The sequence below is a fragment of the Chionomys nivalis genome, chromosome 9, assembly GCF_950005125.1.
Source record: "Chionomys nivalis chromosome 9, mChiNiv1.1, whole genome shotgun sequence".
Lineage (NCBI taxonomy): Eukaryota > Metazoa > Chordata > Mammalia > Rodentia > Cricetidae > Chionomys > Chionomys nivalis.
In genome coordinates, this window is record NC_080094.1 from 15,456,233 (window position 1) to 15,483,237 (window position 27,005).

General features: G+C 45.7%; 1 protein-coding gene across 1 annotated transcript; it reads right to left on the minus strand.

The window, feature by feature from the left end:
• Positions 1 to 8,919: 8,919 nt before the first annotated feature.
• Positions 8,920 to 14,211, minus strand: Srsf6 (serine and arginine rich splicing factor 6). Its single transcript, XM_057781484.1, has 6 exons — positions 13,953 to 14,211; positions 13,604 to 13,752; positions 12,219 to 12,343; positions 11,911 to 12,119; positions 11,669 to 11,752; positions 8,920 to 11,567 (listed from the first exon to the last, which is right to left on the minus strand). The coding sequence occupies exons 1-6, from the start codon at positions 14,057 to 14,059 to the stop codon at positions 11,222 to 11,224; spliced, it is 1,020 nt and encodes a 339-aa protein (XP_057637467.1). The 5' UTR covers positions 14,060 to 14,211; the 3' UTR covers positions 8,920 to 11,221.
• Between the last annotated feature and the right edge of the window lie 12,794 nt (positions 14,212 to 27,005).

Genomic DNA, 27,005 nt, shown 5'->3' on the forward strand with positions numbered 1-27,005 from the left:
TATGTCACTTAGAAATATTAGCCTTATTTTATGTGTACAGTTGCTTTTGCTACACTGTGTGCATGTAGTACCTGCTGCGGCCAGAAGAGGGCTTCTGATCCTCCTGAAACTGGAGCTCCAGATGGTTGTCAGAGACCATGGGATTGCTGGGAATTGAACCTGGGTCCTCTGCAAGAGCAACAGGTGCTCTTAACCCTGAGCCATCTCTCTGCCTCTGTGTCACTTACAGTTATTTTAAACAGAATAAAACTATTATGTAAAATACTGACGATTATGAAGAGAGGCTGCTTATTCAAAGAAGTCTTAAAAAAAAAAAAAACAGTCCCCTCTGGCAGGTGTCTCAGAGAAGCAGCTGAAGATGGTCTTTCTGACAGGACTTTGCTGTCTGGTCTCAGCACGTCCCGGAGAGCCAGTGAAGTGCCAACACTGCTCTATGCACTGGGGACAGTGGTGCTCCTGAGACACAGGGTTCTCATGAGCCTTCTACTTTAAGGGATGAGGCTGCAGCTAGAGACACATTTGAAAGTTGTTGCACACAGATGGTGTTTAAGACATAGAAGGGAATGCAGAGAAAAGAGGGAAGCCTTGGAGCACCAAAACAATTGCAGGTTGGGAGGGCAGAGGAGATCCAGTGCCAGTGAGAAAAGCTTGCAGCGAGCTGGGAGGGGAGTCAAAAGAAGCCCTTTCTGGAGACTAATGGAGACAACTGTCAGCTATCAGCCTCAGGGGAACTCTCATTCAAATGTTCTCTCCCTAAGACAGCTATAGATGCTCAGTTGACTGAGGCCTATCAAAGCCCCATCCCTTTACCTTCATTTGAGGCATCTCTGCAGGGCCATCTCAAGTTTAGGGATTCCTGCTCCACAGGCTGAAGCTCTGTTGAGACTATATTAGTATTTCACCATCTCTGTTCCATCTTGCTGGCTTCACAGGGCTACGCCCATAAACCTACACTTAAATCTGTGTTTCCAGGAAATCCTACTTAAAACGAGAGTAGTTGCACATAGCAAGTGCTCAATAAACAAGTTTTGAACATATCCATACTGTCTATCAGGCTTTCCACACACACTCCACCCAGAGCCCTTTGATGCCTTATATACAGCAGAGACCCAATAAATGCCCTGGTGGTAGGTGTTGGAAAGAAGGGAGGTAGTTCTGGAGGCACACAGAAAACTTGGAGGGGGTTCCCCCAGCTCGTCTCTGCCGAAGCTAATGTAGATGCTAGCGAGTGGAATGCGCTGTTGGAGTGTCCAAACCCACCACTCGCCTCCCTCGACTAACGCAGACAGTTGCAGGCGGGGCGGTCACCGATCCATATGCTCTGCAGAAGGGTTACTTTTTTTAAAAGCCAAAATGGCGGAATTCTTTAGTGTCCCCCCCCCCCCCCTGCCTCCCGCTTATAGCCAATTTTTTAAAAATCCTGTTTTCTGTTAAAAAATATTGAAAATCAGTGACAGAGGAAAGTTTGCCAAATGGCCTATGGAAACCCGAACTCGCCCTCCACACCCTCTCATTAATGGAAACTCTTAATTGATTGCATCTCTTTGCAAGGCCGAGTCTCTGCCCTCCCCGCGGCTCTGGATGCCGACAGCAGTGCCGGTGGGCTCGCTCGCCCGGCATCCCGCAGCCCCCAAAGGGAGTGCCCAGCCCTGGTACTGCAGAGCCACCTCCCCAGCCCGCGGCCAGTGAGGCAGGAACTGGGAAAGTACCTGGGGCGGGGCCCTCAGGACACCTGCACTCGCCACGCCTGCCGGGACCGGGGTGTGACGTACCGGGAGCCCCCAGCCCGAGTCCACCGACCCGTGCTTACCTGCAAGGCTAGCGGGTGCAGCCCGCGCCAAGTGACCGTGGGCGCCCGGTGTGGCGCGCGCCTGCGCACACAGGGGGGCGGGTCCGTTCCCTGCAGAGAGCGGCGTAGAGCTGCTTAAGCCGCCTGGTCTGAGCGGCCATGGACCCAGGTTGCAGCTTTTGCTTTTTGTCGGAGCTCTGGGGGTGCAGGCTTAATTGCCTCTTCCCCACAGGACCCGTTAGCTTCTCGGGAGAAGTGGGTGGAGATTCTTACAGTATTCTGGGAACCACGGAGCCGGGAGCGGCAGCCAGCCTGATGAACCTCCAGCTGAGTGATCTGTACCAGGCAAGGCGCACCCCTGTATACACCTGGGTCCCCCATTTGGAGAAGGGGATTTCAGGATTTTTGGAAAACTCTCCTAGGATGGGTGAAGAGCACGCACACCCAGATCAAGGAAGCTTGGCACCACGCGGCGTCTGGCATGAAGGACCCTAGCTGTGCCAGCCTTTGGGTGACCTACTGCCACTGGCTGATGACGTGACCTGGGAACATCACTGTACTCCTGTGCTTCCGTTCAACATTGGAAGACTGTCAACCCATGTTCTAGAGTTCTATAATGGCTCTTTCTGTGTTGATTCAAGCAGGTCACTGGCTCCTCTTGTGTCTTCCATTTCCTGAGCTCATCACTCTACCAGACCTCTACTTTATTGGTTCTTATTCTGGTACCACGGCTGTTACGTCATAGAAACGAGTATTTCAAGAGTTTAGGAGACCCTGCGCTCTAGAATGAAGGAAATCCACCAGGTCTTAGTATTCCCAGTTCCTAGCACAGTGGGTACTAATGAACAAATGTCTTCTGGTTGACTCTTCAGTGCCCCACTTCCTTCTTACACACAGGTTTTTAATTTTACCCCCTTATTTTGCCCAGAAGGAAAGAGGTCTATTTGGCTCTTAGGTGGTAGCCATCAGCCAAATCTTTAGATTCCTAGTTCAGATGAAAAATAGTTCTTACTTAAACGCTAAACTCTCCCAATTGTTGTGGCAAACAGTTTAAATTTGAACTATTCTTTACATGTGTTGTCTGGTCTCAACAGTTCTGAACATTTTGTGTTCTTAGGGACAAGATTAGTCAGAAAAAGGATGGGGACTGCCATAATCATAGAGGCCTCTTTAAACACACCAACACACAACCATTGCTGTTTTCTTTTATTCAGACTATGCTTATTTAAGATTTCAAAAATGGTTAAGTATTAAAATGGTTAAACCTATTAGAACACATGGTTTCTCAATAACAAATCCATCTTTTAGTGATTCAAACTGATGCATGAAATTTGAGCAGGTGGGATTCAAAAACAGCTCATATAGATTTCAGTTGCTATTTTCTGCCTATTTACAGTCTCATTGGTCTTAATACCTGTTGTTCATTCCAACACCTCAGGGATGGAGAGCCCCTTCCAAGCTGATGTGATATGGGCAGCTCTGCCCCTATGCTCAGTTTACCCTGCTGGTCCCAGTTTGCTTTAAGAAGAGAGTGAGCAAGTCCAATGCTTCCTTCATATTCCACCCCCCTTCCCAAGATTGGGCCTAGATGGTGTTGGCATAGAGAAGCACGGAAGAAACTTGTTTGGAGGCAGCCCATTCTTCCCGTTTCACTAGGAGTTGAAGTCACTGCTGCAGTAGTCCAAGGATCTCAGAACAGCAGGGTTTTGCCCTTCACGTGAAAACATCTCTGCTTCCCCAAACACTTCAGACTATGCAAATTGGGAATCCTTTTAACACAGAAATTCCCTGTCTAAAGACACCTAAAAAGGCTAAAATACACAAGGGAGCCGGGTGGTGGTGGCATAGCACTCAGGATGCAGAGGCAGGCAGATCTCTTGAGTTCAAGGCCAGCCTGGTCTACAGAGAGTTCCAGGATAGCCAGGGTTGTTAATCACTGAATTTGTAAGGGGGAATCAGGAGCAGCACACAGGGAAGCAACTCTGTCCTGGCATCTCTTGTCATGGAGGGGTAGGGCGAGGCCCAAGAGACTGGAGTCTTCGATTTTATCACTCACAGTGACAGCAGATGGGGCATTAAGTCTTTGTGGTATTGTGGACTTGGAACTGAAATTCCCTGTCTAAAGATCATTTTCTGAATGAGTGGGGGCACCTTTCAAACTGTCCCTTGCTGGAGGAAACAGTCATTATTAACTGACTCCATTTTTTTTCCCTTTGGCTTGTTCTAAATCATTTCTCCTCAGCTAACCTTGATTTCCAGAAAGCCCTGCAGACTGTTAATTTTTTTGGGGGGTGGGGGTGGGGTGGTTCGAGACAGGTTTCTCTGTGTAACAGTCCTGGCTGTCCTGGAACTTTGTAGACCAGGCTGGCCTTGTCTGCCTCTGGCTCCCAAGTGCTGGGATTAAAAGAATGTGCCACCACTGCCCAGTCACAGGCTGTTAATCTTATGTCAGAACTTAGCTGCCCACTCAATGATTCCCCAGGTGACAGCAATAACCCCACAGAACTAGCCCTGGATGACCAAGGCTGCTTGGCTGTGTGTTTTTCTTACCCCTAGTTCTGTCTTTCTGGAGTAGCCCTCAAGCTTCTGTTAGTATCTTGAAGGAGTCTAGGAGGCTGGTCCCATTCTTTCCAGATGGCCATACTAAATTTTTTACTGGGAACAGAACCTAAGAATCCATGCATACTAGACCAAACTCTACATCCCCAAACCCCTTTTAGAAAAAAGGTCCTATTGAGACAGTTTCACTAATGTAACCCTATGTCAGCCTCCCAAGTAGCTGGGATTACAGGTATGAGTAACAAGCTCAATTTAGCCACTATTCAGGCTCTTAAGGTGACAGCCAAATTTGGTCTCTGGGGACCAAGAATTAGGCAACTACCTCATTAGACTACAGGTTAGGAAAATACATAGGCCATTTGGGGTGGGCTCAGGAAGCATTTTTATTTGGATACTTAGTGGAGACACGTCATCTGAGGATCGAATCCCTGAACTCATACCACATGCACTAGAAATGATGCACACACTACTCTTTAGAAAGTATTGTGTGTATATGATGTGTGAGTGAAGGTATATATGTGCCATGTCTCATGAACGGAGGTCAGAGTACAACTTTTGGGAGTCAGTTCTTTTCTTAAATCATGACGTGCATGGATCAAGCTCCTAATGCCAAGCTTGCAAGCATGCATGGCAAAGCTTTTACTTGCTGAGCCATCTCCCTGGGCCTACCCTCTTGGCAGTCATACTGAAGCAAGAAAGGCAAAGCAAAAATTGGTTCTGGGCTCGAAAAACCAAAAAAAAAAAAAAAAAAAAAAAAAAAAAAAAAAAAAAAAAAATTGGTTCTGGGTAAGTGATTTACTTCTACAATTAAATGTACTACTCCAAAGAGGCAAAACACCAGTCATGGGAACCTGCCCATTTAACCATCAGCAGACCCGTCTACACTGACTTAAGGTACCAAGTACAACCAGCAGACCTGTCTACACCTACTTAAGGTACCAGTACAGTTTGAAGAATATAGGGCTCAAAGGCACATTCATGTAGTCCTGGTAACTGAGGCAAGATTCCTTGAGTGCCTGGGCAACATAACAAGGTACCATACTGTTAACAGGTTATCCTCAAACTTTTTGTATGTAAGGGTGCTCTGACCGCATGTTGTTTGTTCCTCATGTGTGCCTGGACACCCTGGGATTGGAGTTACCATGTGGTGTTGGGACTTGAACCTGCGTCCCCTGGAAGGACAGCCAGTGAGTGCTCTTAACCACTGACTCATCTCCCTAGCCCTAGACTGCTTTATGTATTAAGGCTGCTGGGGCTGGTTTGTTTTGGAAATTTTGCTTTCACCTGATTTCTTGGAAAGTCAGCCAAATAGCTTAATTTGGGTTGGTAACAGAACTTTTACCAGGAATAACTCCTCCACTTTGGTCTACTGTCATGTTTACACATGCTATGTTTTGTGTGTGCATGCACATGTTTACATTTCTAGAGGACAACGTGCAGCTCTTTTGACCGTGTTGTGTTCCAAGGACTGAACAGATTGTCAAGCTTGGTAGAAAGTGCTTTTACCTGTTGAGCCATCTCCAGTACCCCCATTTTAGTCTATTCTTTTAGGGTTCACTGCTGGAGCTCAATCTAAAACAATGACCCCCCTGTAAGCTTTCACAGAGGAAGGGAAGCTCACAATTTGGCTTGTGAGCCCAGCCTCAGATTGCAGATGCTGCATCATTTCTTTTGAATCCACAGGCTGTGGAAGCCTGGGGTCTTAGTAGTGCAGGATCTCTGAAAGAACAGAGGACCAGAGAAATAAAAAGCGATGGGACAGCCATGACTCAGATGTGGCCCTTCAAGAAATGTAGGTTCCAGATACTCTGGATAGGTAGGTAATTCAGCTGAGCAGACTCAAGCAGACACATGACAAGGTGAGAGTAGATGCTTAAGTCTATCAGCCCTGCAATCTCAAGCCCCATTAAGATCACAGTGACACCAGTTAAGATATACCGAGGGGAATGAAGACGTTCCTTCTTCCTCCCTGTGTGCCCATCTTCTTTGCACAGACTAGTATAAGTATGGACATGAGACCCACATCTAGCTGCCTAAATAGTTCAAAGGGACAGCCCCTTATAAAGGCCTAATTTAGGAACTCTAGGGTTTTACTACTCATTGAGAAGACTGGTTAGCTGATGCATCTCCAGCTCCGAGCTGGGCACTGCAACCACTTAAACCTTAAAAAAAAAAAAAAGAGTCCCAACGACCATCTATGCTGTTTACTTGTTCTTCGTGCCTTTAAAAAGTTGAAGCATAGTAATCATCAAATGGTATCTTAGGGTGGATGAGAGGAAACGTGTATTGCTGAGGGAATCCTAGTCCTCATCAGAATACCACTGAGGTGGTCAGGTGATGGCTCAGGGGCTAAAAGCACTTGCTGCCAGTTCTGGTCAATTTCCAGAACCCAAATGGTAGGAGGGAACTGCTGAACTGACACCCACATATAATAATGTAAGAAAAAAAAATACCATGAGTCAAGAATATAGCTGTGGTAGAACACCTATGTGGAACGCATAAAGTCCCAGCAACTTTGCTCCCTAACACGACAGAATGCCACAAAACACCAGGTTCTCAAGTAGAGGTTTGGAATGTGGTCAACACAGACCCAAGACCACAGATTGTTCAGTTACATAGCAATTTCCTGAAAATATGGGTGTGGTGCTATTTTCTCGATCTTTTTGCAGTGCCACGTACTGAATGTGCTGCCAGTACTATAACCATTAACACTCCTGGCCTGTGACTCAACTGTACTGAATTTATAGGCAGGTGCCACCACACTTAGCTCCAGGGCAGGATCTAGGGTTGCAGGGCCAAATGGAACTTGATGACCGGAACATGTGGCGGTGATCTGTGACGATAGTCATGTTTAGGACTGCAGGGTCTCAAACACATAGCTAGAAAAGTGCTAACTCAAGCACAACCCAGGTCCATACCTTTGTATGAAGGTAACGTTCTGTTAGGGGAACTCAACCGAGTGCAGTCACAACTAAAACGAACTAGTATACTAAATCTATAGATAAAATTTTCTTTTCTACTATCTCCTTTAGAAATCAAGTGCTCTGATGAACTGAGCAGAACTGGCTTCATAGGCAGAGGGTTGAAGGACCAGAGTAAGATGGGGTCCTTCATTTCAAAGTGTTCCTTTTCTCATAAAGGCCAAAGCAGAAGGGCTTCTTTATCAGGTCAGCTAGGATTGGCCTGAATGAGGACCTCTCATTTCTTGAGAGGCCAAATAACTGTTTTCTGCATGACTTCAAACCTCAGCATGAGTGATTCCCCTCTGCTCTGTTGGACCTGGTGCAGGAAGTCCACATCAACACTCCCCTGACAATTTCATATGAGAGCTTATTAGGACATGTAAGGCTGGATTCCACCCGTATTTCTGGATGGATCAGTGTGTGAGTCTGAGGTCACCTAGATCAGAGTGGTTGTCCCAAAACATGAATGAAACCTATTTTGTACACAAAAGCCTCCAAAACATCCGTCTGCAGTTTGTCACTTCCTAACCCAAAATGTTTGGGGATTCTGTTAACTGAGAGCTAGTGTACTAGAATCAGAGCCCTGGGATATTCAGACTACTACATGTCTATCAAGAAGCTCATGCTGTCAAGAAGCATCTCCAAAGTAGAGTGCTCATTACTTTATTAACTGCCACAATAGGAGCCTGGGAATCACTACTGAGAGTCAGGTCTAACCACAAAGGCTATTTATTTAGGATCTGAAGATAACTGTACTAACCCACCCTTTTAGCAAAGGCTACACTTGCGGTTAGAAATTTAAAATTATCAAGAGTCTGAGGTGGTAGGATTGCTGAGCTGAAGGTCAGCCCCTAAATACAGTGTTAAGAAAAAAAGGACAAGCACATGTACAAATGTGATACTACATGCCACTGATACTGCCTTAACATTACAAGTCCAAAGTCATCATTAGTTTGAGACCAGTCTAAGAAATAAAAAGACACCTTGAATAGTGTCTACCTTAGTAACTAAACTTAAAAAATTTTATATTCCAAGTATTTTTTTTTTCAGACAAGCTATCTTGCTAATTATACTGGCTGGCCTAAAATTCAGAGCAATCTTCCTGCCTTAGCCTCCCATGCTACCACCACAATCAGTCCCTATTAGTTTGTATATGTGAGGAAAGCTGCATCCTGAGCTATGCTTCAAGCCCTAGATCATTCTTAGAAAAACAAGGAATTCCATCATGTATATGAAATCAGATCAACGACAGGTGAGACTTTTGAGAACAACATTAAGCAATAGAAATGCAATGGTATTGAAAGCTAAACCTGTAAAGCCTAGAGTGCCTTAAGCCAGGATTAAGGACATAGGTTAAGGATTTGCAAAGTATTTAAAATTTCCTAATTTGAGAAACTGTGTTGAAAATATCAACCATAAGATAAAAATGGACAAGAGTAAATACAGGAAAATAAGACAAACCATCTACTGTCCCCAAACTCTGCCCTCTAGAGCTAAAATAAGAGCACATATCAACTACTAGCCAATGGTAACTAAAACTCAAAAAACTACCGGCCAAGTACTTGGTGCCAAGGGACAACACAATAAACTCAGAACAAGTCTTTCCCTTGGTAAGCGTTTTATTGAGATAAAGCATAAAATAGGTTAACAAAGTAGAAAAAAAGAATATCCAAGATGAAAGCAATGTTAACACAGGAGGAGTGGGAACATAAAGGCTGAAGTAGGCAGGACTCAAACTGGCCATAAAGGCACTGTGGCATATCAAGAAACGCTATCACGTCCAACAGGACTCAAGATGTTCCCCACTTCTCTTGTGCTCTTTTATCGGTTGGTGCTGTTGATACTCCACCCAGGGCATCACCAATGTGTGTGCAAGATGGGATTCTTAGATTCTGCGCATTAGTTGGTAGAACTGAATTCACTAGTCAGTAAGGAACTAAACATTTTAAGTCAAATTTGCTAAGGCAAATGCTTTAAATGCAGTCAGTGGTTTATTCAGTGTATTTAACAACTAGGGTCTAGACCTAGATTTTTAATAAAATGGCCTTTGCCCCTAGAAAACTTATATGGATGTTGGCATTTACCTATACATTATATGCTTATTGGGGCAGCTAAAAATAGTCAAATGCCTCCATCATGTACTACATTAGTAGAAGGCAAGCCCAGTTGAAGATGCATGCAGTCAGAAAGCCTAATTTTACTGATAACCTTTCCTCCCTTTAAAAGACTGGCTCAGAAAGCTTTTAAATATTTTCCCCTGAAAACAAAGAACTTTGGTCAAACCCAATTCTTAAAGAGCCATCACTTCTGTCTTTGAACAGGCAAAATGGTAATCTATGACCAGAAACAATTTTCTTTTAACTTCTGAAATTTACACTGGAAAAATAAACCTATTTCTTATAAACATCTAAACAAAGCATCAAAGAAAAGATGACTAAAGCAGCAGCTTTATCTGACACTATTTCCTAAAGTTAGTCTTTTAGATTTTGTAACAGAAATTTCTTGAAAACATTCTCTTTTCCCTGTTTCCAAGTATTCCCTTGAATACCCAATATCCCACTCAGCCTGATTATTCAGTCCCACAGAGCAACCCTATAGCACTATAATCCAACCCTTGCTAGGTTATGTAGCAACAGCTGAGGAAGCCAATTCATCTACACCTTGACTAAAGACTGAGGAAGTATTTAGGATGAAATGACTTTAAAACGTGTGAACAATGAAAGGGTCGTAAGGTAATTCACTTATTGATTGCAGTCTCAACAAACTGGGCTTTTGGATGCATGGAAACTGCAAGTCTAGTTATTCCTACAAGTTCGCACTGTTTATTTTAACTTGGTTTCCACAGTGTTCATAATGCTTTACGTATAAAGCACAAAGCATTTCAGTTGATTCATGTCACTGTTGGTTTGCAAACCAACCACAAAAATCTTACCAAGTAGTCTGCTAAGCACCTGTTACATATAAGCAACTTTCAGCAGAAAATGCAGCATTATGTGCTTTTCCCACTTTGAGTAAGATAACTAAATTCCTAATCAAAGAAAGGCTACTTCTGTTTTCAAAACATTAGAGACCACCAAACCATACACTAACACTAATCACACTGACCACTTCCAGAACACAGGATAACAAGATCCCAAGTACTAGGACTTACTTCTTGAGGAGTTCATTTGTAATCCTTTAGTTTCTTTAAAAACCTCTTAACTGGACAACATCTTATGACACTAACTACAAAGTCCCTTTTACTTTTAACTCAACTTATTAAAGGGGCAGAAAAAGACTTTGGTAGATTTAATTAACAGCACAAATTAAGGTTATCCAAACTGATTAATTTATTGCTGGTCTGAGGCTTGCCTTGTTTTTACACTTCAGTGCAACTTACACTGTCTCCATCAATGGCAGGTATCAACACTTACAGGGCCCTAAGTAGTGACCTATTCAATAAGGCAATCATCTTGGTAGCAAACTTTTATTTAAATCTTACATAACTCAAGCTTTATAAAAAGCCAACATAATTGAAAATTTGGGTTCTCCCTGTAAAGCCTGCAGTATCCAAAGCTTAAAACAGTTAATTTAAAAATAAGCAAACAAAACAACAGAACCCTGCAGCAGATTCTGCTGCAATATTTTTTAAAAAAAATCTAAATGAGCTTAATCTTTACAAAAGTTATTTTAGGCTCAAAGGCTATAAAATCAAAATTATCTTAATTCTACAAAGAAGGGACAGGGCTTCATACTACCACTTTAAAACCTCATCTTTTTCTCATTAAATTTGGCCACAAATTAAATTCCTGTGTTCCCTTTTCAGGAAATCCTCTTGAAGAAGAGGCCAAGTACAAACTCGGAAGAGTAACTGCCTAAGCAAGTAGGAAAGTGTTCCATTAATAGTGTGCAAAGAACGTAGAGTTCAGGGTTAATCTCTGGAACTTGATCTGGACCTTGAACGAGATCTAGAACGGGACCTGGAAGCTCTTTTTGGTGGAGGGGACACAGAACGGGCCTTTGAAGGTGGAGCAGGCAGAGGTGAATGGGATCGAGACTGGCTCCGGGATCTGGATTTTGACTTTATATCTCCTTTTCCATTTTCTTTGGGGGACCGAGAACGTGACCTACTTCGGGACTTCCCATACTCATCCTTAGATCTGCTTCTTGAATGTGAGTGGGAACCCCGATCAGACTTGGGCTTAGATTTGCTCTTTGATCTGGATTTCCTGCCTTTTGAGCGGGATCGGGATCGACCTTTGCTCCGCGACCTAGATCTGTGTAAAAAAAAAGTCAGATTTTTTCAGTATCTTGTCAGAAAACACACGTATGCCATCAACAGGTAAAATTAAGAGAGACCCAATATCACATTATTTACCGGGAGCGACTTTTTGAGATACTTCGAGATCTACTGCGGCTGCTCCTGCGACTCCTACTCCGTGACCTTCTTCTAGAGCGTGATCTACACACGAGACAGCGACATTTTTAATCTCTATAAGAACATGTTTGTACTACTCAGCTATGGCTGAAGTATCTGTTTACCACAACCAAGAAACACCATAAATTTAATTGAGCAACAACTGAAAACTACAAGCCACCCCAGCCCCTCATGTTAGTTACCTGGATCTACTTCCAGAGTAAGAGCGCCTATGGCTTGTTCGTGGCTTATCTTCAATAAGCCTAATATTTCTGCCATTTATTTCTGTGCCATCCAGTTTATCCAAAGCACGCTTCATGTCAGAGTAGGATCTAAATTCAATTACACCCTCATTTGTGCGTTCTTTGTGAGCATCTGCATAAGTCACCTCTCCTGCTTGCCGCATGAAATCCTAAAACAGTAAGACCGATAAGCCCCAGAATCTAGAGCACGTCTATGTAGCACTAACTCTTAATGACCGCCCACTGTCACTTAAAGCCCAGGTACATACCTTTAAGTCTTGCCAACTGCAACGACTAGACAAATTTTCTACAATAAGCCTGAATTCTGTACGAACAGGTGGTCCATATTTGTCTCTGCCAGAAGTTCTCCGACTGCTGTATCCACCTCCACCACCTTTATCACACGGAGGGAGTAATTAGATGCATTGCAATGACAGGGACACGTTTTTGAAAGTTAGTACAAACATAGCAACGTTTATTACTGGAGTAGGACTTTGCTATTATACTGCTAAACCCTCGATACATTTGTGATTTGCCACAAATTAAATTAAGGGCAAGTCAAATAGACTAAATCCAACTAACCCTCTCCTGCAACCTGTTAGAGAGTGACTGCTCCTTTATTCAATTTACCTCGCTAAGTTTTATTTTACAGAACATTGTAAAATATAAAACTTAACTGATTACATGCATTTCTACATTTTACAAAAATGTTTACTAGTTACACTAAGTACTTACATCACAGTGTGAGGTTTTTGGTGGTGGTTTGGCCACAAAACACGCAAGGTAACAGTCACCTAGTTCAGATTAACCAGTTTTGTCTAACCCTTGGAATCCTCACCATCACCCTGCGTCTAATGGCAAAAGGCTGCTGTCGTCATGGCTTCCGGTAAGGTCAGCCAAAGGGTCATAGGGCAAGGGTCACACAATGTATGGAAAAGCCAAGGCCAATCAGGAAAGGCAGTCATCTTAGCCTCAGTGGACACAGCCTCAGCCCCATTGGTCACTTTTAAATTGAAACATCAAGGACTTGTTAAAAAGTTTGAATTCAACATGCAACAATTTCAACATTAAACATTTCACATAACCAAAACCCCCCAACCCCCACCCAGTAACATGCCCCAACTAGTTCCAATACAGCATAAAGCTTATTTAGATTTACTTTGTGGTGTTCTACCACATTACTTAGTTTAAAATGGCATTTTCTTTGGCCCCCGTCCAGTCTCCCCTCTCCTAAGACTTATGCTTCAAGCTCCTCCCCCTCCCCGCCCCCTGCCCCACCCCCGCCCCAGCTTTCCTTAAAACTTCAATTCTAGCTAGCTAAAGCACTGACAGATAAGCAAGGGGTAATAGTACAAATACAGGCAACCCTGCTTTCCACGTGCGGAGAGCCCGCGTCAGTGCCAACGAGGGCCAACTGAAGCCATCCCTTCCAAACTTAGCCAAAATGCCACCCGACCCAATCCCCGCGCTCCGGTGTCCCGTGGCTACCCGAGCATGCGTGGAGGGAGAGGGGCCTGGGAAGACCCAGGGCCAACGACCCCCGGCCTCCGCGCCTGCCCGGGTTGGGGAGGTCCCGCCCTGCCCCGCCCCCGTGACTGCACCCACCGCCCCCTCCCGGTACCCAGGACGCGGAGCGCGCTGGGGAAGGACTCACTGCGGCTTCCGTAGCTGTAGCCATCGCGGTCGCGGCGCGGGCCCCGGGCGTGCTCTACGATCACGCGCTCGCCGCACAGCTCCTTGCTGTTCAGCTCGTAAACGGCGTCGTCGGCGTCGCGGGAGTCCTCGAACTCCACGAAACCGTACCTGAGGAGGGGCGGAGCGCGGGCCGCGCACCGGCGGGCGTGTCGTTAGCCGGCGCCGCGCGCTCCCGCGACCGCCCCTGCGCGCGCTCGAGGCGCCGCCGCCATTTTGGAGGCCCTGCCACGCGGCGCCGTGGCCTCGGTCGACTCGGTCCTTGGGGGGCTCCCTCCGCCACGGGGCGCGGACCCCCAGATGCGACTCACCCATTTTTGAGGTCGATTTCGAGGAGGCGGCCGTAGCCGCTGAAAAAGCGTTGGATGTCCTTCTCGCGGACATTGTAGCTCAGGCGTCCTATGTAGACGCGCGGCATGGCCGTGGCGGGTGGGCTCCCGGGGGCTAGCTGAGGTGCGGCGGGCCGCGGGGCTGGGCTGCGGTGCGGGTGCGGGGACGGCAAAGGCCCGAACACGCGCCTCACACCGCAGCTGCGGCCGAGTCAGCCACACAATGGTGTGCGCGCGCGCGCGCAGGCCTACGCTATAAGCGTCCGGGGGCGGGGCGCGGCGCGTGACGTCGACGCGCAGCACGTCTTCTCCCGCTCCGCGGTCGACTCCGGAGAGTTCGGTGCTGCTGGCGGCGCGTGCCTGCTTAGTGCGAGCCGATTTGGCCGCCGAAATGGTCCCCGGTGCTCGGTACCCCTCTCCGTCCACAGCCAGGACCAGGCCCTTTGACTGGTACCTTTTAATAAGCTGTTGTCGTGTCCAAGCAAGCTGAGGACGGCCCCTGCTTCTCATTGGTTCCCAGGGATGTCAGTCTGGCCCATTTTCGTCTCTGATTGGTCTACTAAAAAAAAAAGGTTGCCTCCAGCGTTGGCCCGCGCTGGTTTCGGTGGGAACGTGCTCCTGCACCCGGTCAGTTCCACAGTTTCTCGGCCCGGAGGTCTCAGTGACCCGCGGGGACGGAAAGGTCCGAACGCTGACAGCTCTGAATTCCACGATCACCGCGGCTGCTCACAAAGGGAGCGTGGCAGGGCTCCACTCACCAACAGACGGGTGTCCCAGGGTTGTCATACCTGGTGGTTCCCCAAGAACACCGAGCACCTTTCCTACCCATACTATCCTTAACCTGGTTGGCTCGGAAGGCACGGTATTTATGTGGCAGGAATACGCACCTGGTGCAGATGTATGTATGAATACGCATAGAGGTGACATCTGTAACGCCGTAGAGCAAGATAAGACACCCCCCTCCCCGCCCGAGTAAATTAACTATCGGGGAGCATGCCTTGTGGGTACTCAGGAATTTTCTTAAGTACAGCAAAGGAGTGACTAGAGGTTAGGAAACTGAAAGCATGGCGTGGTGTGATGGAAGCGGGGAGAACAGGCTGTCACTGCGTTATTACCTGTTCTTTAGGAATTCGTTTTCTGTCCTCGAAACAGGGCAGCCCCAGTCTTTTCAGCTAAGGTGGGAAGGAGCGATTCTGTCCTCTAGGGGCCGACAGGCAACGTTGATTGTAGCGAATGGGGGAGATGAGTATCTACTATCAAGAATGGAGAGGACTTCCTTAAGTTAGAAATAGAAAAAATACGGGAAGACGGCTTTTCAAAAAGAAAATATTCGTGGAACGTGGTTAGAATGAATCCAACAAATACCATTTTCTCTTTATCAAATTTTCAATTTATTTTATTATTTTTTTGTGCATTGGTGTTTTGCCATGGGCGTCGGATTCTATGGAACTGGAATCACAGACAGCTGTGAGCTGTCATGTGAGTGCTGGGAATTGAACCCTGGTCCTCTGGAAGAGCAGTCAATGCTTTTAATCGCTGAGCCACCTCTTCAGCCCTAGTCAATTTCTCCTCCTCCTCCTCCTCCTCCTCCTCCTCCTTTTCCTCTTCATCATCATTTGACTTTTTTTTTTTTTTTTTTTTTTTGGTTTTTCGAGACAGGGTTTCTCTGTGGTTTTGGAGCCTGTCCTGGAACTAGCTCTTGTAGACCAGGCTGGTCTCGAACTCACAGAGATCCGCCTGCCTCTGCCTCCCCATCATTTGACTTTTTGAGACAGGGTTTCTCTGTTTAACCTTGGCTGTCCTGGAACTCACTCTGTAGACCAGGCTGACCTCGAACTCACAGAGAGCCTCCTGCCTCTGCCTCCTGAGTGCTGAGACTAAAGGTGTGCACCACTACAGCCTGGCCAAATTGTCAATTTCTAAAAGTGTGTTAAAACTTATTCTTTGTGGACTGCTGAGATGACTGAAGCAGGTAAAGGTGCTTGCTTCAAGCCTGAGGACTCGCGTGTGATTCTGGAGACTGTAGAAGGAAAAAACCAGCTCTTTCAAGTTATCCTCTAACCGACACATGTGTGTCATGTTCTCAATAAATAACATAACAACACATTTAAATTCACTATTTGTAACAGCAAATGTATATACACACATGCGTGTATATGTATACATATACATATATAGATATCTAGATTACACATGAGAAGAGAAAAAATAGATTTGTCAGTTCATCCTATTACCATATTTTGTTCCCCCCTTCTACCTTTGCTCCCTCCACATAGTACCCTTTCTGCTTTCATCTCTCTCTCTCTCTCTCTCTCTCTCTCTCTCTCTCTCTCTCTCTCTCTCACACACACACACACACACACAAATCTGAATAAGAGAAAACATAGGGGGGCTGGAGAGATGGCTCTGCTCTTCCAGAGATCCTGAGTTCAGTTCCCAGCAACCACATGGTGGCTCACAACCATCTGTAATAAGATCTGGTGTCCTCTTCTGTACCGTAGGATACATGCAGGAAGAACCCTGTATACATAATAAATAAAAATCTTAAAAAAAATAAAAGAGAAAACATAGGCTATTTTTCTTCCAAAGTACCTAGTTGGATCAGCAGCACCTTGGGGAGTCTTGTGCTGACCTGTCCTGGTACTTTGGAAAAACAGCTTAAAGGTGAAATGGCAAGTGTGCAACATGAAAGTTTATTATTTCCCTTTTAGTGGGGTAGGGGGAGGGAAAAGGAGCAGAGCTAGGAGGATTGCAGTGCCTTTTAGATCAGCCTTTTTACAGTGGGACATTGTCTTAAAAACAACCAGGAAGGGAGGGGTCAGTTGTAAAAGTGCTAGCCATGGGAGCTTGAGAAATTGAGTTTGATCCTCTCCTGAGGAAGGACTCCTGAAGTGACCCGTGGCCGTCACACTTGATACACACACTTACAAGTGCACTCATATATACACTTTGGCACGCACACACACACTTGGATGGAAACTCTACTGTTTCCTGTTTGTGAGGTTTTGGATGTCAGGGCCCCCACCGTGATGTGAGCCAGCTCCTACAGGTGTTGCCCCCAGCTCCCACGCTCACCCTTACTGAGTCTGTTCCTGGGTGGAATCCCAGCCAGCACAGCCACCCAAGAGTATTTGTGTGGAACGCAGTGAATGTAACGGGCTGCTCTGGGTGTCAGTCCAGAGCTGGAAGGTGTCTGTGACAGAGTTAGGAAGAAATATTAGTCAGGTAGGCTTCTCATCTGACCAAGAGATGGGTTAGCATTGCTAAGCCACTCCAACCCCCTTTTTAAAGACATCTGAGCCAGGTGTGGTGGTGCACGCCTATAATGCCAGCGGGCTCAGTGTACTTAGCAAGGTGCCAGGATGTGGTTCAGTTGTGAGGAGGGCACATTACTCTTGCACCTGAGATCGTTTCACGAAAGGCGAGTGACTCACAACTGCCCGTAACTCTAGTTTCAGGCAGATCCATTGCCTCTGGTCTCTGTGGGCCTCTGCACACACAAGCACACACACACACACTTTTAGACAACAATATTAAAAATCATCTGTGCTCCTGTTTCAAGAAGCTACTAGTGATGGTGTTGATGACCACTACACATCAGCCAGGGGCTGTACTGCCACCCTGGGCAACTTTGCCAACGTCATCTTTGATGCCATCTCTAAGACCTACAGCTACCTGACCCCCAATCTCTGGAAAGAGACTGTCACCAAGTCTCCTTATCGGGAATTCATTGGCCATCTTATGAAAACCTACACCAGAGTGTCTGTTCAGAGGACCCAAGCTCCAGCTGTGACTACCACTTATGGGTTTTATACAAGAAAAATTAAAGTCTGTTGTAGAATATTATTTTAAGCTGCGTTGCATTTGTTTATGCTCTGGAACGTTTGCTTAGCAATGTTGCTTTTGTTTATGCTGCATTTGTTTAATTGTGAAGATGCCTGTCTAAAACACCTAATGGTCTAATAGAGATTTGAACGGCCAATAGCGAGGCAGGAGACAGGATAGGCTGGGCTGGCAGGCAGAGAGAATAAATAGAAGGAGAAAGGAGAGAAGGAAGAGCAAGAGAACAAGGAGAGGATGACTCTAGGGGCCAGCCACCCAGCCAGCCATGCAGGAAGAATGAAAATAAGATTACAGAAGTGAGAGAAAGAAAAGCCCAGAGGTGAAAGGTACATGGGGTAATTTAAGAAAAGCAGACGAGAAACAAGCCGAGCTAAGGCCGGGCATTTATAAGAAAGAATAAGATGCCAGGCGGTGGTGGCATGTGCTTTAATCCCAGCACTCAGGAGGCAGAGACAGAGGGATCTCTGTGAGTTCGAGGCCAGCCTGGTCTACAGAGCAAATTTCAGGACAGGCTTAAAAGCTAGATAAACCCTGTCTTGACACACACACCACTAACAACAACGAAAGAAAAAAAAAACCCACTAAGACTCCGTATGAGATTTATTTGGAAGCTGGATGGCTGGCCTCCCCCCAAAGCCAAAAAAAACTAAAGAGTAAAAAGGGTGAAAACCAACAACAGTAACAGAATTTTGTTTATAAAAACAATCTTTAAATATGCCCTAGCACTCAGGAGGCAGAGGTAGGGGCATCTCTGTGAGTTTAAGGGCAACCTGATCTATATAGTGAGTTCATGTTATCCGGGGCTACATACTGAGATCCTGTCTTCAATAAAATAAAAAACTCATGTGCAAGATCCATTTAGAGGTAGGTTCCTCAGACTCCACACTGCTGGTCTTTAGGCAGATTTTTTTTTTTTTTTATTATGGGCGTCCTTTGTGCTGTGGGGCATTCAGCAGGCTCCCTGAGCTCTGCCCATGCAGTGCCCTTAGCTTCCTCCCATCTCCAGTGTGATGAAAATATAAGAAGTCTCACATCTCAAACAGTGACAGGCGTGGCTGAGGGACAGAACTGCCCCTGTAGAGAACTGCTTCTGACGGGAGAACTGGCCCTGTGTCCCTTGTGTTTGTGTGGCTAAGGAGGACCTGCCTCCCTGTGCTTGTGCGGTTAAGGATTAACCAGAATTCTCAATAAGATGTTACTAGACATCAGGGTTGCCATGCCTAAGAGCGGGCGTGTGCTGAACTAGTTAAAGGTTTGTTATCTGGGTATGCTGAGGGCATTTAATGGTTCCAGTGTAAACATACACTTTTTGTAATACAAATTTGGACCTGTAGCACCCAAGCTCATACCACAAAATGCTTGTAGCACGAGCTTGCAAACAAGCTGTTAGTGGCACGCGGGACAGCACGGGGGACCTGATAAGTCTGCGAGTTGTTGTAAGGTGGATGAAAATTCCCACCAAGCAGACTCGCCTTCTCAGGGTGAGAGTAATTTTCATATACAATTTGTGTGCTGCTGGGGACCAAACCCAGGGCTTTGTACAGACTAGGCAAGGGCTCTTCCACCAAGCTCTACCCCCAGGCATCAGCTTCTAAGCACACTTCTTAAGGCTGCTGTAACAATGTACTCGCAATACAGTGGCTGAAAGCATTATGAATTGGTTACCTTCCATTATGGAGATCAGAAGTCTGCACTGGTTTCCTGGTAAGACCTTGTCTTCTGGAGGCTCGGGGCACTAATCTATCCCTTTTGCCTTCTCCAGTGTCTAGAGGTTATTTACATTCTCTGGCTTGTGGCTCCTTCTGCCACCTTCAAAGCTATTAACTTGAAAGAATGTATTACACTTGTCACTTGGGCCCCAACCCCAGTTTCCCACATGTCCCCCTCTGAGCCAATTTTCTTCCTGCCTCTATGAGGATCCTAATAATGACATTGGGCTCATCTGCATAAATCAAGACAAACTCACCACTTGAAGCTGCATAAGTTAGAGGCCTCTGCAAAGTTCCCTTTGCTATGTAGGGTGACTTTCCCAAGTTCTAGGGATCAGAATGTGGAAATCATTAAGGGAGGGAACATTTTGCTTTACAAGAGAACTCTGAAATTGAGTCAAATTCAGGAAAAAGTAGGGAATTGTGGCTGAGGAGGTGGAAAGACAGCTAGGGGATTGTGGCTATGAAGGTAGAAAGCTATCAAGACTGAGTGTCACAGATGGTAGAAATGGAAAGGATCTCAAGGAACTAGTGGTCACTAAGTTCATAAACCTTTTACTCAGTAACCTCACACCTAGAAACCTGTATCATCTGGACTACAGCGATGTTCTAGAAAACTCTCTGTTAAAGAGAACTATTCTCAACACTGAGGATTCAACTATGCACATGTCTCTGCAAATTAGAGCCTTAGCTACAACTGATCCTCTACCTGTTTTATAAATAAAGTTTTATTGGCATGTGGACACATCTATTTACTTACATAGAGTCTATGACTTTTCTCAAGCTTTAAAAGTATTGTGTAGTTATTGTGTTGAGTAGTTGCTACAAAGACTGGTCCGAAAAACTTAAAAAATTATTTAATTAAATTAGATCTCTCTATGTAGCCCTGGGTAGTCTGGGGCTTGCTGTGTAGACCAGGCTAGTGCAGTAAGGAGGTTGCTTGTTTCCCAGGCACCCAGACTCCTGAAATAACCACACAGAAACTGTATTAATTTTTTTTTTTTTTTTTGGTTTTTTGAGACAGGGTTTCTCTGTGGTTTTGGAGCCTGTCCTGGAACTAGCTCTTGTAGACCAGGCTGGTCTCGAACTCACAGAGATCCGCCTGCCTCTGCCTCCCAAGTGCTGGGATTAAAAGCGTGCGCCACCACCGCCCGGCTAGCTTTTACATCTTGATTTAACCCATTTCCATTATTTTACATTTTACCGCAAGGTTCGTGGCCTCCGGCAAGGTTCCAACATGTCTGTCTCCAGCGGTGGCTCCATGGCTTCTCCCTGACCCAGCCTCCTTTTTCCTAGCATTTAGTTTAGTTTCCCTGCCTAGCTCTACTCTACCAGTTTCTTTATTAATTAACCAATCGTATTCACAGCATACAGAGGGGAATCACACATAGGGAGGCTTAAAACTCACAGAGATCAACCTTCTTCTGCTTCCTAGTTGCAGGGAATAAAGGTGTGTGCATCACCAAGTCTCGTTTATTTTTTTAAAAATTTCTCTCTTTTAATTGTGTATGTGCATGTATGTACATGCGTGCCATGTGTGTAGATGCCCATGGAAGCCAGAAGAGGGCATCATATCCTCTGGAGCTGGAGTTACATATGATATAGATATAAATAATTTACATTGGTGTGGATTTAAAGGTCAATTTTGTTATATGTATATACATATTTTTAATCTTGATTAAGGTATTGTGATTGTATAGTTCATTTAAAAATGTAATGTATATAGGTTGTTAATATATAATCATCGATAATTGTCAAGCTTTTAGTCATGTTAGTTAGATTTTCTAGATGTACATAAATATTACAGGTAGTTATGAACAGTCTATTGTGGGTGCTGGAAACCAAACTCAGGTCCTCTGGAAGAGCAGTAAGCCCTCCTAACCACAAGCCATCTCCCTTGAACATGCTAGGAGAATGCATTGCTAAGTTAGCCACACCTCCAGCACAAAGGCTGCATACAGTATCGCTAGCTCCTCATAGGACGGTGCCTAGCATGAGTATGCTACTGTCTTCAATTCCTGTATTGTTTAGTAGCAAAACAAATGGTTTTAATGTATACATGAGACCATTTTTGTAGACCACTTAAAATTCTGAAACTCAAACTCTTTTTATGACTAATTTGTATGTGTGTGTTAAGTTGCCCCTTGCCCTGTGTGTGTGTGTGTGTGTGTGTGCTTCATGTGAATTCTGGGCATGGAACTCCCCAGGGCTTTGAGCATGCTAGACATGCTCTACTTTGGTCCTTGGCTACTCAAATCCAAGGAGGGAGGGATAAGGATCTGCAGGAATGCCCTTTCTCCTCCTTTCCACCGAAACACATCTGAACAGAAAATTCAGGTTTGGCGAGCAAGTCATGAAGCAGCCAGACATCATTTCTGAGAGTTTAAAGTTTTTACAGTCGCTTTGGGAAAAAGTGCACCAAAAGTCTTCTGCTACCTAAATCTGGAAGTGGCCACTCCATGGCTGAGCCATGTCACACCCTACAGAAATGAGTTCCCAAGCTTGCCAGGGAAAGTACTGGAAATCCAGAACAGCATTATGGGCAAACCCCTGTGATGGCTGTTCTTGGTCGTCAAATTGAGTACAACTGGAATGAACCATGCTTCAGAAATGGAGGGCACAGTTGTGATCCAGATCTTGAGGCAAGAAGCCAACACATTTTTAATCCAGATCTGGAGGCTGGAAGACACACCTTTAATCTGGGCCACACCTTCTGTTGGAAGCATATGTAAGAAGGAAGGGTTTAGTCGGGCGGTTGTGGCACACGCCTTTAATCCCAGCACTCGGGAGGCAGAGGCAGGCAGATCTCTGTGAGTTTGAGGCCAGCCTGGTCTACAAGAGCTAGTTCCAGGACAGGAACAAAAAAAAACAAAAACAAAAACAAAAACAGAGAAACCCTGTCTCGAAAATCCAAAAAAAAAAAAAAAAAAAAAAAAAAAAAAAAAAAAAAAAAAAGAAGGAAGGGTTTGTTCTTTACCTGGAGCTAACCCTGACTAATACTACTGCCTCATCAGCACATCCATTCCTTCCTCGGGAGCCCAGCAGACCGGCTGAGACACCCAGCCTCATGGGACTGAGCAGCTACTAGATCTGTGGACTTTCCACTCGTAACTAGCCATTGTTGGACTGCAGCTTGTAAGTCATCCTAGTAAATCCCCATAGAAATATTCATTCTGTGTAAGTCCCCACATATATACATAAGACTGAACTGTGGAGCAGTCGCACTTCGCGCCACCACACAACAGTGAGACTGAGCCACAACGATGCAGATCTTACAAGCAAGGCAGGGAGGAAACAGCGCCAGCCCCCATTGCTATTCCACCTGTGCACACCCTGCGAGACTGACTGAGGGTGCTGCTGGTGGGGGTGTGGCTAGAAGAGGCTTCTGGGGTCCTGGTCCTGGCTGAATGAGCTAGGTGTCGATTGCACAAGTAAGTTCTGCTCGTGGACATCTGTGACGTGGTTCCTTATGCTTTGGGTATTTTGCATGAGTGTATGTGTGTTTTAATGGAAAACTTAAAAAATATAATCTCAAGAAAAGTTGCAGTCTGGGTGCGGTGTGTCACGCTTAGGATCATAGATCTTGAGATGCTGAGTCAGGGTCCCCAGGAGTTTGAGAGCAGCGACTCACGGTGGGTGAGTTTCAGGCAGCTTGGACACAGAGTAAGACGATTTCAAGAAAACAAATAAACAAACAAATAACCAAACAGACCACAAACCAACCAACCAAAAATAACAAAAAATACCGTTACTTGTATTTGGGTTGTTCTGGGGACTAGATCTTTTTTTTTTTAATTTATTTATTTCTTTCTTATTAAAGATTTCTGCCTCCTCCCCGCCGCCACCGCCTCCCATTTCCCTCCCCCTCCCCCAATCAAGTCCCTCTCCCTCGTCAGCCCTAAGAGCAATCAGAGTTCCCTTGGGGACTAGATCTTACTAGGGGCTTTGTTATAGTGTCTGACCACTAATGTCAATTTATTGGAACCAATCATTTGTTTTGTTTTGTATTCCAATTAAAAGCGAAGACTGGCTCTGAAAATGTGCCTTTGTTGCCACCAAGTGGCTGCAGGCGTGATTGCAATGGCAGAGGTATTAGTGGGTTTCAGTGAAACTCACAGACAAATTTTGAAGTTCTGAAATTGGAATCCAGTTGTCCGATCTCTTATTCCTCTGAGGACTTCCTACCATTGCTTGAAAGGTCATTTCTGGGTATCCTTTATTGCCTGTATCTCCTCCTCCTTCTTTTTGTATTTCGACACAGGGATTCTCTGTGTAGCTCTGGATGTCCTGGAACTCACTCTGTAAACCAACCAGTAAGCCGCCAGACAGACATGGAAGAAACAGGAAAAGTAGAACACAGAAAGAAAAGGTAAAATAAACTCAAGACAAAACGTGGATGAGAAGAAACAGTTAATTAAGCTAAAGAAAAAAAGTTACTCAGAAAGAAGGATAAGCTAAGGCTAAGCATTCATTACGAACAGTAAATCTCTGTGTCATGATTTGGGAGCTGGTTGGTGACCCAAAAGAAAAACCCTGATACTGATAGCAACAGATGACATTGGAAGAGGATAGCTCTGGAGTTCAAGTCCACTTACTGTGTCCTCAGTGTGCCCTCTGGGCTTAATAAGACTGTGTAAGGCGGTGCAGGCATTGATGGAGATCACAGTTAAAGAGTACGCATACTGAGAAATGCTTTCTAAAGAGAAGCACAAGTCCACTCTCTTCTGTGATTGTTTAACCCATGGGCTTTAAACCTTACCTTTTCTCCATAGAAGGCCATTAATTTCTTACCTCTTCCATTCTGCACAAGCAGCTTTTTCTGGCCTCTCTGGGGCTCTGGGAAGAGGTAAAAGAGGGCACCAGGAGAAGAAGTGTCTAAAGAAGGCAAGGGGAGAGCCAAGCTCCCTCTTCTAAATTCAGGGTCAGGCTGGCAGTAACCACAATCAGCCATTGCTCCAAGGGCTCCGAGTTGGCCGTAAAGAACGAATGACCAGAAAAGGTGTCCCCCAGTTATTTTTACATTCAAGATGCAGAGATTACAGACACTCAGTAGAGCCCATCTCAGATCCAGGCTGGCTCCCAGTGTGGGCTGGCAATCACCCAGAAGACATCCCTCTCTGGAGAGCACTGGGAGTCAAGGTCTCAACTGTTAGGGGGTGCTCAGACCCCATGTGTGTGTAGGCCTCCATGTTTCTCACATAAAGCTGGCTGAGCTGGTTGCTCTTTGGTGGACAAAGAGAGCAGATCCTCAGTCTCTGTCTGACTCCTCCAGGGGCTTCCCTGGCTTCGGCATCATTCGGGGCTGCAGAGCAGATGCAGTAAGAGCATCACTGGCAGCAGTGAGGTTACAGAACGGCTGTCACCAATGCAGATGGGCCAGCTAAGAAGGCTTTGACTTTTTCGCCAGCTTGGAAGATGTACTCAGGCTTCACAGAGACCTCTGGTGTCCACTGATAGCATGAGACACTGAGTGCGTAGCCAGGCTTGTGACACTGAGAGGGTAGCCAGGTGTGCAAGCACTGTCACTCAGCATCATGGGCAGTCTCCAGGAAGTGAGCATCCAGTTTCCTCTGTGATGGCAAGCATTTTCCTGTTGTAGACATTGCCATCGGCAAAGATCTACCTTGCTGGATGATCAGCTCGGAGGAGAAGGGATACTCACCAGCTCAGCTTCACTAGTTCCCACTGTCTCTATCTTTATCAGCAGCGCATCGCTCAGAATTTTAATGTTGCCTATGGAGATGTTAGCAGCGAGGCCTAGAAGCTGGAGGAAGGAGGTCTTCTGGGACCCCACACCAATGTTTGGGGCTGGCGCAATGACTACACATGGGGACAATGACACCAGTGTGGACAACAGTTGGCACTGTATTGGTCAGCAGCATGTCCCTGATTTCAGTGAGGCCCTTCTTGGTGGACAAGAAGTTCACCTGCTCCCAGATACAAGGCAACAATTTCTCCAAGGCTGAATTGTTCTCCAGATGCCCCGTGCAGGCACTGCACACCATGCTGTGCTGGCTGATCTCCACTGCCAACCTGACAGGATCCAGAATCACCCACGAGCTAATCCTCTGGCCATATCACTTGTTGGTTATCTAAATTAAGGTTAGCATCTGAGAATGTCTGTGGAGATTATCTTGATCACGTTGATTGATGTGGGAGAACATGCCCACTGTGGGTGGAACCATTCCCTCCGCTTAGGTTCTGCAATGTGTAAAAAGGAGAACTGGAGCCTCTGAGCACATCCATCTATTCGTTCCCCTCTGCCTTTTGGCTAAGGTGCAATGTGTCCAGCTCCCTCGAGCTCCAGCTGCTGTACCTTCCCCATCATGCTGGCCTGGAAGCTGCTGCTGGGAGGTAAACCCTTTCTCCCTGGAGTTGCTTCTCCCTGTTGTGTTATTTTATCACAGCAGCAGAAACATAACTAGCCCAATGATGTTCTTGCTCCATGAGCTCCATAGCTTTCTCTCTAGGGACATTCAAATCTGCTGCACCTGTCAGTAGCCCACACTGTCTATCCCAGCAGCGAAGCATTTTGGGAAATCATCCACAAGCCCGATGATCTTAAGGAAGTAGTTGTATGTCCAGCCTCCACTCCTGCCCCCATCATTGATAAATCCTGCTTGGAAATCATGATGACGTGTTAGGGATTGCCAAGCAGGGTTAAAGATGACATTAGGTTAATTAGGATGCCCAGCAAGAAACAGAGTATTCCTTTTCTCTCCCCCTCCCCCCCCCGTAGAAAAGAGGGTCAGGAAAGTAAAGGTCAGGTGTATGTTTTGGTTTGGATTGTTCTAGAAGTAGGTCCCTAGACAAGAATTCAAGTGTATTCAAAGATCTGAGAGGTATCCCAAGAAACCCCTAGTAAGGTGGGAAAGGGACCCAGCATGCTGGTGTATTATCAACCCACTTAAACTGTGGGCAACTGAAATCTCACCTGGGGATTCTGGGAAATGATTCTCGAAATTTTATCTCAAAATCATTCCACCTGAGGGACAAGGAATGTGAGGTGTGCTGTGACCCTAGGGTCGTTGGCTAAGGACTATTTCAGGTATGTTCATCACCTTGCCTTTCTAGCCTATATCATCTGGTGATCAAGAAGATCCCTACACAGGAAATACATTTTGGCAGCTGGTGTGCCCAGGGAACAGCAAGGCCTGGGAGATGAGCCAGTAGATTCTGTCCTACCATGGTTTGAAGGTCGACTCTTGTCTAGGCACTGAGCCCCTGCGATCTCATTTTATTTACATGTGTATCCAAGATCGAATCTTGGTTGCTCCTCTCTCCTTTGACCTATTCTTCAGCGACGAGGTTGGGTAGGTTAACTCAATATTTTACCGTAGGGCAAAATTTAAGGGGCATCCAAACAAATCCACGAGCCCCACTAACAACCTAGCAATCAAACAGTTTTTAATGCAATATGAAAAAAAAAGAAGAGAAATGACACAAAAAAATCCACGACGAACAAACTATTAGAACTTTTAAT

Bases quoted from the DNA above. Each gene is read 5' to 3' on its own strand.
- Srsf6 (XM_057781484.1), bottom strand. From the start codon at position 14,059: ATGCCGCGCGTCTACATAGGACGCCTGAGCTACAATGTCCGCGAGAAG. The intron at 13,753-13,952 runs GTGAGTCGCATC...GCCCCTCCTCAG, and splicing joins GAAATCGACCTCAAAAATGG to GTACGGTTTCGTGGAGTTCG. The intron at 11,568-11,668 runs GTAAATAATGTG...TTTTTTACACAG, and splicing joins ATCTCAAAAAGTCGCTCCCG to ATCTAGGTCGCGGAGCAAAG.